Consider the following 11,298-nt stretch of genomic DNA (forward strand, 5'->3'; position numbering starts at 1 on the left):
ATTACTTATTTCACAAATTTTTATGAAAAAGAAATGTGCAATGTCTTTGACAGTCAGACTCCATCATGATGACTTCATGTACTAGAGGGAGTAGTGAGACCGACGGCAGGAATAGGATACCCCCAATGGAGTCTGGACACTGGTGGTGGTGTTGATTAGGGATGCGAGATCAGATGAGGAGTAGACTTCTGAGAAGCTGGACTGGGACACCAACGAGGTGGCTTGGAGGAGGAGGAAACAGAAGTATCCAAGATGAAGTGCGTAGAAGACTTGGTCTAGGTGCTGACAAACTGGAGTGGAGGTGGCTGGGGTGGAGGAGGACTGGAACATCTACACTGAAACGACAGTTGCGAGATGATTGGTCAAATGAGGTTGAAGCAAATTCTTCAGAGAGTGAAGACCCATAATCAGCTGATCATCAGAGAGGAAAGAGAAAGAGAATGGAAGAATGGAGTGATATACATAAGTGGTCACACTTACCCATTCACACACTGATGGTGTAGGATGGTGAAGGCTGCTATGTAGAGTGACGTTCACTATCCAATCCCACGCAGCATTGGGATTGGATTGGGGTTAAGTGTCTTACCCAGGGAAACACTGACATGTGATGGTGGGAGCTGGGGGTCAAATCCCTGACCTTCCTCCTGATCCACAGCCACTCCTTCAATGTCGTAGGGCAAGGATGTCCAAAACCACGAGCCTGTGGCCTCATTCTAATTGGCCCACAGCAAAAAAAGTAACCTATTTCCCACATTAGAATATGAAGCTTAAGACTGACTGTGTTGGCCTTCATAGTCGTGCCACTAGACATGCTGTTGTGTTAATCCTGTAAACAAACATTTTGACAAGTAGTGCTTTTTTCTTACAGGACCACTTTTGTCCACATACACATGATTTGCAATGATAAATTTCTCTTAATTAGCAGTTATTATTTGCTCAAATTGCTATAATTTATATTTGGCAGTGTGGCTGTTCTGGGATCCCCTTGCTCTTCCTCAAGCTTGTGTGGAAAGCATCAAGCAGGGCACGTTCCTGCTCTCCCTGTGCCGAAAAGGCAAGCCTGAGGCAGGGAGAAAAGCAGCAATAAACCCAGAGCAGAGCATCAATGGCAACAGAATTACGCTCATTGAGTCAGATTAAAGGGCATGCATTAATTTAGAATAAAGAAGGAGCTTGGGTGGAGGAGGGTGGCAAAAAGCAACTAACAGAGGGAAAAGCAAAGACTAGCCAGGCTACAGCAGTTTAGATATGGCAGCATGAGTGCAATTTGCCAATACTGTACATAGAGCAAATCTGCAGGCCGTCAGCTGATGAAGGCTTATGCAAGGTCAGCTGATCTCAGTTATATGGCAGCGCTCAACTTCATGGCCTGCCTGAACTAATGCTATACACTTGATTTCAAGGTCAACATAACTGATAACCAAAATAATGTTTTTTGATTCTTAACAGCCTTATGTACAAAGATAAAAAGACTCCAGTTGCAATTTGTTGCAAGAATTGCATTCACTTGCTTCACTATCTCCTCCACCTCAAGGTCCGATTTACAAAGCATACTACGCAAATAATCTTCAAGCACCGACACTAAGTCCAGCAGCTGTTTTTGTTTTGTGTGTGACATTGATTAAGTCAGGAGGTGAACAAAGGAGGAGCTGGTGTGGAGGAGGGTTGCAATAAAGCAGCTTGCAGAGGAAGCAGCAAAGCATAGCCAGGCTACAGCAGTTTAAATATGGCAACATGAGTGCAATCGGCCAATAGCCTACTTATCAACTTCCATGAAATCAGCTGATCTCAATTATATACAACGTTCTGCAAGAATTGCACCGACACTACATAAGCAGCTTCATGTGGTTTGCTTTTGTTTTGTGTGAATTTGGAGCTGATCCAGTGGTAGCCGGGGCTGACAAGGGCCCCCCGAAATGTGATTGGCCAACCTTAGATCCTTAACAATGATTATCTATTTGCCATGTTAGCTGTGAATAGAAAGCTGTGACGTTGGCTGCATTTATGAAACATATCAAAGCAGCCCAGTCATCCATATATTTTTCAGTAATGTAAAGTTTGGACACCCCTGTCATAGGGCCTTTGTGCATTTATTATGAGTATTTTGCCAAAGCTAATGAGATTCCTCCAATGTGATAGAGCGCCACATCCTAAAAAAAACTAAAAAAGCACAAACTGATCAAGAATTTATGTATTTTATCAACTCTTTTTAATTTTTCTTTGCTGTAGTTCTTTTATTTCACAGTTAAACCACGAACAAGTTTCAGATAAATACACATATGATTCATCTTTGCAATCATTCAAATAAATTAAGTTCATTTATATGTAAGTGACATGAATAAATTCATAAACACCAAGTCAAACAAAAAACATCAATATTCACAAAAAATGCACAAAAGCAAAATGTGGGATGTTTTGCAGAGTCACCTCCAGAGAAGCAGATGTTTGTTTCTTCACCACACAGCTCTATCTGCTCTCATTTTTTGTCTTTTCAATGCAGGAGGGATGCTGCATCAGCTGCACAATCATATGCTGTCTGGATACACCATAGTTCAGTCATCTTTCGTTCAGGATGTGGGTTCACTGCTCCAGATGGAGCAAAATCAAGGTAAACAAGAACAGCTTCATTTAAGGAGGAGATAAGGACCTTTTTTGCATGCTACAAAAATGTACAGTACTTAGGGATGATTTATTCACAGATGTTCACACAGTAAATGTGTGAGCGTGTTTGGTAGCTGCGATAATAATTGTGATTCCAAGAAATTGTCTGTTTTGACCAAAAAACAGACAAAATGTCTGTCTCTTTCATGACCACGAACACGCCTTATTCTGTTGAAACGTCTCATAAATTCAGTGTTCCCTGGGTGTCTTTTCACAGTCCGGCCCCGATCTTCCTGTCTCCAACCTGCACCCCATCCAGATCGTCATCAGAAAAGGGGCTGTTGGGATTGTAGCCAACATCTGTGCTGCGCTGCAGGAAGTCTGTGGATCGTGGCATCCCAACCCCGTTCCCCAAAGAAACAGGAAAACCACTCTGAGTTTCCACCTCGTCTGCTTCCTCTTCCTCCTCATCCTCTTCATCTCCATCATCAAGATCCAGGTCTATCCCCCCGTCCTCTGGATTCACAGCTCGTCTGCTCTCGTCACATTTGTCTGAGGTAGTTTTTCCTCCATTGCGTAGTCTCTGAACCTCGGACTGAGCTGAGGTGGTCGCCTGCTCCTTCGCCTTCCTGCTGCGTTTCCACTTCATCCTCCGATTCTGAAACCAGATCTTCACCTGCAGAGAGGACAGAGAAGAGAGGATGAGATCAAAAGAGGGGACTGTTTGAGAGCCCCTACAGCTTTAGTCTCTAGCTTTGGCTTCCTCTCAGCCCCTATATTTAAGAATTACTTACATTATGTTGGCAAATATCAAACATTACACAATAGGGATGCACGACACTTGATTTCTGCCCCTTTCTGATATGCCGATATTTAAAGATTAATTTCAGCTCATAAAATGTAGTCCAGACCTAAAACTTCAGTTTAAAGTTTGAGGAATGAGGACAAACAGAAAAAGACTTAAGCTGCTGTAGGTCTGATGATCCAGCCTGAACCTCCACCACTTATATGTGGATATGGTTGATAATTCTCACTGATATTTCAGTTGTAAAGATGGTCAGAAATGTTCATATTTGTGATACAGATTATTAAATTTATAAGCTGATACCTGCCAATATTGTGCATCCCTATGAAACATGCTTCCTCTTTATATTTCCTTCATTATTAACAATAATCCTGTTAATAGTTAATTTCACTCAATGTTTTTGTGTTTTTTTTGTCCTAACCTCCTCAGGCCCTGCATGTAAATTTGGGGACATTAAATTTCAGCTTTTCTACAACATATGAATTATTTCTGTTATTAAAATTTTTAGATAATGTCCAAAATATCTATTAAACTTTACGTAATTAGGTTGAAATGTCGAGAGAAATTGCAATGAAATTTAAGGAATTTTCAATGAAATTCTGGGGGACTTGTTTTGATAATATGGGGGAATTTTCCTGGAATATTTTAAGCATTGTCATGGAAATTTTGGGGATATGTTTGAATAATTGGGAATGTTTCAGTGGAAGTTTTGGGTGATTTTTTTTCTTGCATTTTCATGGCAATTTGTCTGGATGTTTATGGAGGGTGTTTTTTTTTTCAGGGAAATTTGGGAAACGTGTTTCTGATATTTGGAGATTTTATTTGAATTTCTGAGGGAAAGTGCATTCAAATATTTTTGTATTTTCTTGTAAAGTTTGGAAATGTACTTGTGAGAATTTGATTGGGAATTTAGGGATGGTGTACTTTGAAATTCTCAAGTTTTTATGGGAATTTCAGGGAATTTGTCTGGACATTTTGGGGAATTATCCACAATGGAATTTTAGGAAATGTTTTTGTACATTTTTGGGGTTTGGGGAAAAACTGATTTAAAACATGAATTCAGAACTCTTTTTTTATATTTAAATTGATAATAGAAGAGAAAATCTATCATTGCTTTTTTATTTGGTGAAATATTTTCTTTCATCTTACTACTAGTTTTATTTTCTAATATTTATTAATTCATGTATCTATTTGTTTATTTACCATAGGGGACAGTGCACATTAATGAACATGGACATGGACTGTAGCCCCAGGCAGGATGATAGTTTACCTGTAAATGTTTACATCAAGTATGTACACAATGAAAAATAAAAACCATAGTTAAAGCTAGACAACAGGCAGAGACCAAACAACATAAACAGTCAAATAATACACAAAGACCCACATATAACTATACAGACAGCTATACGACTGTTTGAAGGCTGACCAGGAATAAAGTGACTATTACAGTTAAACAGTATAAAGCAGATGGTAAAGTGCCATTGTAGTTATGTGCTGATGTTTTGCACATGATTAGAAATATGCTTGTGAGAACTGGCCTGTTTATTGAAAGTGCTGGTATAATTGCACATAGCCCTGTTGCTCATAATGCAAATACAGACGGGTTTATGCAATACAATACAAGAACTTTATTTATGCATGTAACAATAGGCAAAACCTCCATAGGTGTATTTATGGATGTAATACTCCACAAAAGATGCAAACATAAATGTATTTATGCATTTACATTAAAAAATGGCTAAGGAAATTTAAATCTGCAAAAAAAGGAATAAACTGATCAAAAATGATTACTATAAATGATTCCCTTTTAGGTTTTCTAGTTGATACCAAGGTATTGTTTATCCTGAATAAGGACTGCAACCTCTCTTTAAAGAATAAAGAAACATAAATGTGTTGTGGATTTAGATAATAGGATTGTACCACATATGTTTAGTTACATTTACTGGTGAAATGAATAATTATGAATTAATAGGCCAAAAGAAAAACAGACAGAACACTTTGTAAATCTAAACAAACTCAAAATGCTCTTAGGTTGATTTTGTTCATCTTGTGAGTAAAGAAACAGAGGGATCAATAAAAAACTGCAGCTGTCCTTCAAAAAGGCAACCCAGGCCACGCTACAGGACAGTGCAGAATTAAAATGACCTACTCAGGTGTACGTCAGGACTACTGTCAGCGATGCTTCACACACCTGTGATGAGTAATGACTGTGAGGATCACTGATTTTATTGATCAGTTTTATTTATTTGTCATTTAGCTCTTTACTGTATCAGAAGTTTGATTGTTGTGTTAAATCATGAAACACTTGTTTTCTTTGCACCTTTATTCAGGTTTCTCGTTTTGTCTGCTGCATTTCCTCTTATGTGATGCTGAGTTTCTCAATCAGGGGACCGATCACTTATGAAAATTAAAATTTTCTGCCTTAATCTGAAATAAAGTAGTGAACTAAACCTGGACTGTAAATGCATGCTCTTCTAACTAAAGAATGAGAGAAATCTGGCTCAGTTAAGTGTTTCTAGCCTCAGAGACTGAATGAAAGCTTCAAACATGCTGGTTTTTGTCTCCACCTGAGTCTTCCTCCTACCTGTGTCTCAGTCAGCATGAGGGAAGTGGCCACCTCGAAGCGTTTGGGTCTGGACAGGTACTTGTTGAGCTTAAACTGGTTCTCCAGCTCCAGCAGCTGCTGACTGGTGAAGGCGGTGCGGGGCCTCCGACACTTCCCAAGCAGACCAGACTGAGGGCCCGCTGGTGGAGGAGAGAACAGAGGCATCATCAGCATCTCATTTTATGACAACAGCATGAGAACTCATAACTGTATTTACAGCCTGTCTTTTAATGGATGATTTCTGAATATTTTCTTCTCTGTGTTTAACACGTGAATAAAAAGTTATCCACATGTCTTAAAAAGTGAAATATCTGTCCATATTTCTTCTGCCACTAGTTTTATAGATATATCTTTGTATAAGTATCCAAGGACACAGGAAGTTGAGTGTATTTTGTGGGTTGGATCAGGCTCACATATGGCGGCTCTCTCGGGCCATCATTAACTCTAATAGCTTTCCTCCAGTTTATTGTTGACGGGGGGACACGGCAGAAGCGGGCGCAGGGGCCATAAAAACACAGGCATGCCATTAACTTAATGAAAATCCAATGAAGGCTTTGGGGATTTTATTGATGAACTACAGAATGGTTTAGGTGTTTGTTTATAGTTTCTTCATCGCACAAAGACAATTTTCATCCGGTTGGCGTTTATAGAGAAATAAATGGGCTGAAATTAAAATATGACACAGAGGGATGAACAGTAAAGAGTGGATGCGACAGTAACAGGGAATAAATAAACTACTCCTTTATTCTTGAAATAAAACATTATTAAGGGCAAAGATGCTTTTAGAAACAACTGTAAATTATCATAATACTGGCTGAATAATTGATTTATTTAGGACTGAGGAAAACAAACACTAGAGCTGATTTAAAAATAACAAAAAAAAAATCTTTTTAATTATTGTGAAAATATAAGGCATAAATTATGGATTAAAAAAACAATCATTTAATTTGATAGTGTGGCACTGACAGATAAAAAGACAACATACAAATGATAAACAAAAACAAAAACAGATAGGGGAATATTTAAGCATTAATACGTTAGAATTAAACTAGTCTAGTGGGCCAAAATATCCATTTAAAAAATAATAACACAAAAAAAATCAAGCTAAGAATGATTTTAAAAAAATGGATAAAAATAAAATAAATAAATAAATAAATAATAAAAATAATAAACTAATGATAATGACAAAAATGTATATCTAAAAAAAAAAAAGAAATAAAAAACATAAAAATAAAATTAATAATACTAATAACATTTGGTGACGGTTAATTCTTGCTGGTGTTAAATTATTTTTTATAATCTCTGCGCGTGAGTTCTTCAAAAGTCAAACCCTTTGATCTGGTCTTTGTCAGGCTGATAAGAGTTTATGAGTCTGAGTCTGAGAAGAAACTAGAAACTGGAACCTTCTGCACCTTTTTTATCTCGACTTTTTTCTCTTTGTGTTAAAAGTCTGGATGTTTCACAGCAATAAAACAAACCCTTATCTGACCACATCTGTACTCACAGCTGTAATCTGGCAGTCTGGGCATCATGATCCCGGCCCGGATCCAGTGCTCCAGCGGCAGAGACCCCGCCATGGCCGCCGCCTTCAGGTGCTCCGGGTAGGTCTGCGTCAGCTGAGTGAACCCGGTGTACGCAAACGCGGGGTGCTGGCCACCCAGCGCCGAGAGTGGATACATGGGTGCGGGATACATGCCAGGGATTGCAGCGAGTCCTGGATGTGGGAGATTTAGCACGCCAGGTTTGTGGATTATTCCGGTCTGGAGCTGCACGGCGGCCCGCGGAGACGGGGTGTCAGCGCGGCGGCAGGAGAGCGGGCTTCCTGCGGGGCTGTCGCTGCTCAGACCCGGGGAGAGCTCTCTGCTGCTCCGGTTCGTCTCGTCAGCGAGCAGTGCGTCGATTCTGAAGTTTCTTGATTTCTCCATGGCAGATGAATGTTAGTAAGACTAGAGACTTCAAATCAGAGACGCGTCAGGTTCGGCTGGTGCGCACCTGTGCCGTGCGTCAGCGCGCAAAGCGGAGCTTCTTCCCTCACAAACTCATGCAATCTCATGAAAATCAGAAATATTCAGTAAAAACGGACTGATGCATTACCAACTCCTGTCTTTCTGCTATCTTTTGTAACTTTTCCTTGTGCTTGCGCGTGCATCCCTCCACCTGTTTCCTCCACTTTCAGCCACACGTGCCCCTCTGCAGCATTGAACCCGTCCTGATGTTTAACACCAACTTCCCAGAGGTAGCCTGACTCCATCAGCTGCCCTCCTCCACCCCTGCAGGCCGCTGCGCTGTGATTGGCTGCAGGCTGAGCTGCTCTGACGGGCCTCTAATCAGCTAATTACTCGCTCGTTTCTCCCCCCAGAAAGCATTCAGAGTGAGGTAATGTCCAACCCCTGTCCCGCCTGCAAACACCTTCAACTGCATCAAAGCGCCGAGGTACATTAGAAGATTAGCCAATTGTATTTTCAGTATCTATCTTAGTGCCAGCTCGTCAGACTCTCCACACACTGCAGATACCTTTACCATAAAGTGAGTGTTATTTATACACGGCTTTGAACCGTCCAAACTCATTATCAAGGCTGGAAACAGCCTGAACACCGTAGCACCAAAAACGGGCTGTTTCTCAGCAGTTTTAAGGGGATGGGATAACTCTGATTTGGTGCTCAAATATTCTCTTTACTCCACTATTAATCATTCATATTAATTGTTTGCTTCAGGTGTAATGAGTTGAAGAAGCTTTAAGCTAATTGGTCCTCTGCTTAGAGTGAAATGAGGACAAATAAAACAAAAAGTGGAGCATCAGTGGACTCAGTATGCACGTCATTTCAGTAAAGTAGTACAGACAAGCCAGTGATCACTGATGTGTTATAACAAAGGGAAAAATCAATTCTTAATTTTTTAACCCTTGATTGTAATTGGTCTAGAGCAGGCCGGCCCACAGAATTGTCCGGGTCACTGAGAAACCCAACAAGAAGGCCCTCCACAGGTCTATCAGTGCAGGTGCGTTGGCTCAGTAGCACTGGTGCTCCTGGCTAACACTTCCCTCATGATGGAGCTGAAAAGTGGCATGTTCCTTTTAGGTTCTGATGTTCAAAATAGATATCTGTGCCACTTTTTAACCCCTTTTCCTCATCATTTTTACAACTTTTCATTAATTTTGCACACTTTTTACTCACTTTGCCTCATTTAAGCCCCTTTTCATCACTTTTTGAACCGCTTTTCACCCCTTTATCTCTCTCTCTTTTTTTTTTAACCACTTTTGACTTTTTTTTGTCACTTTCTGCCCATTTTTGCTTCTGTTCACCCTTTAGTGCCACGTGTGAGTCCCATATCACCACCTCTTCTGCCAGCGTTGCCACTATTAAGCCATCCTGCCACTCTTTAAACCCTTTCCACCACTTTTTTTCTGCCTGTTTCTCATTTTAAACTCATTTTTGCCCGTTGTAGACACATTTTTAATTCACTTTTTGCCTATTTTTCCCCACTTTAAACCCATGTGTGCCTCCTCTCACCTATTTATTACCTCCACCAAAGAGGTTATGTGATTGGCAGGGTTTGTTAGTTAGTTAGTTAGATAGTAAACAACATAACTCAAAAAGTTATGGATGGATTTTGATGACATTTTCAGGGATTGTCAGACATGGCATAAGGAAGAACTGATTAGATTTTGGGAGTGATCCAGATCACCATCTGGATCCAGGAACTTTTTAAAGGATTCTGTACTATTGGGAGATAGGGCTAATGGCAGAGGTCTGTGCTCTCCCAGTGTTTTTCTAGTTTGCCTCTGTTAACACATTTTTGCCACCTTTAACCCATTTTTAAAATTCAGTGCTAAGACAAGTGGTTTACATTTTAGAGAAGCCAGTACACAAAGACACAAACACATTTGAAAAATTGTTGCTCTGATAAAAGTATGGATTAAAAGTATATGCATTTCTGTCTGTGGGGAGACACTGTGGAATGGTCTAGAAAAACATATGAAGATGAGTTAAAATGTCAAACAACTCAAGAAGATATATATTTAAAAAAAGCTATTCTTGAAAGAATAACAGGAGAGCCTAGTGTTGCTTAAGGGCTGTTCAGTTAATCCTCATGAACAAATTGTTCATTTTTGTTAGTATTTTTGTTGTCATTTTCTTTCTGTTGGAACTGTTGGACTTGTGGACTCATCATGTATTGAGATGCACATCTGGTATCATGTTTGTCTTCGCTGACTTTGCCACACTTCAGAATGAAGGGAGGATGAGTGAGTGAAAGAATGAGGGGGTGGGTGAGGGGGGTTTAGGGTAAAGAGTAATAGAAGCACATGGTGGTTATTATAAAAGGAGAGTACGTGGGGGTAGGACTCCAAAAGCTTCCGCTTCTTCCTACTCCTTTTCAAACTTATGAAATGCTCTATTTTTTGGTTGTATGGCATTATGGAATCATAGAACCATTGAACTGAATTAATTTATTGTTGTTTTATTTTTCATTTTGTTTGTCCGAAATAAATAAATAAATAAATAAATAAGAGTGGTTATCATTCAGGTTCAAAATAAAATATGGTTAATACAGCCTAACTTTAAAATGGACCAGGATTTTGCTGACCTCCATGGGCCACCAGTTGGGCTGGGCCTCAGAAAGCTCTCCCCTTTATCCCCCCTTACATGCAACCTTAGTCTAAAGGCATGCTACTGTATTTAAATATATCTGCATCAGTCTGTAGGTTTATTTTGCAGCCTGTGAGAAAGTGGCAGGCATGGTGACAAACACAAAAATGATGTTTGATTGGATGACACATTAGAGAGAAATAAAATTGATGTAACACCACTAAAATTATTTTGTCATTGTTTAAAAACAATTTAAAAATGCTGAAGGCTCAGCAAATCGGGGCTCATCATAAAAAATGAATATAAACCTAAAAAATGAGTTACTAATGACAGATCAATAACATATTGTATTAAGTCTGGGTAAGGGCAAGTTTAGGACCTAGGATGTTTTAAATATATATGTGCAAATATAGTTATCCTCTTCAGTGTCAGCAGCAGGAACACAGCTGTTTTTGTTGCCATCCTCTTTGTTTTTTAAACCCTCTGTCTGGAGGGATGAAGGGAAAAAAGGGTTGGCTCTTATTTAAAAAAGGAAGTGTTTTAATCCAAGACTTCTAATTTGGCATTTTTATATTCAGTGTGATTGATCAATAAACCTGCAAAAACAGAGTGAATTTTATTTTGAAAAGGCCCATTTTCAGCCTTCAAGTATCAAAAGAAACGTTGTGTCGTAAGACCTGACTCATTTTAAGACTCCTGGG

General features: G+C 39.5%; 1 protein-coding gene across 2 annotated transcripts; it reads right to left on the bottom strand.

The window, feature by feature from the left end:
• Positions 1-2,872: 2,872 nt before the first annotated feature.
• mnx2b (motor neuron and pancreas homeobox 2b) lies at positions 2,873-7,936 on the bottom strand. Of its 2 annotated transcripts, none has more exons than XM_041794548.1 (3): positions 7,516-7,936; positions 5,991-6,151; positions 2,873-3,277 (listed from the first exon to the last, which is right to left on the bottom strand). In XM_041794548.1, the coding sequence occupies exons 1-3, from the start codon at positions 7,934-7,936 to the stop codon at positions 2,873-2,875; spliced, it is 987 nt and encodes a 328-aa protein (XP_041650482.1). The 2 variants fall into 2 exon arrangements, with proteins under 2 accessions (XP_041650482.1, XP_041650475.1); XM_041794541.1 differs by having other exon boundaries at positions 7,486-7,936.
• Positions 7,937-11,298: the final 3,362 nt, after the last annotated feature.

The sequence above is a fragment of the Cheilinus undulatus genome, linkage group 1 (assembly GCF_018320785.1).
Source record: "Cheilinus undulatus linkage group 1, ASM1832078v1, whole genome shotgun sequence".
NCBI lineage: Eukaryota > Metazoa > Chordata > Actinopteri > Labriformes > Labridae > Cheilinus > Cheilinus undulatus.

Excerpts from the sequence above, each read along its gene's own strand:
- mnx2b (XM_041794541.1), bottom strand. The coding sequence starts at position 7,936 with ATGGAGAAATCAAGAAACTTCAGAATCGACGCACTGCTCGCTGACGAG. Across the intron at positions 6,152-7,485 it reads ATGTGGTCAGATAAGGGTTT|CGGGCCCTCAGTCTGGTCTG; the intron begins GTTTTATTGCTG and ends CTCCTCCACCAG. Across the intron at positions 3,278-5,990 it reads TCATGCTGACTGAGACACAG|GTGAAGATCTGGTTTCAGAA; the intron begins GTAGGAGGAAGA and ends TCCTCTCTGCAG.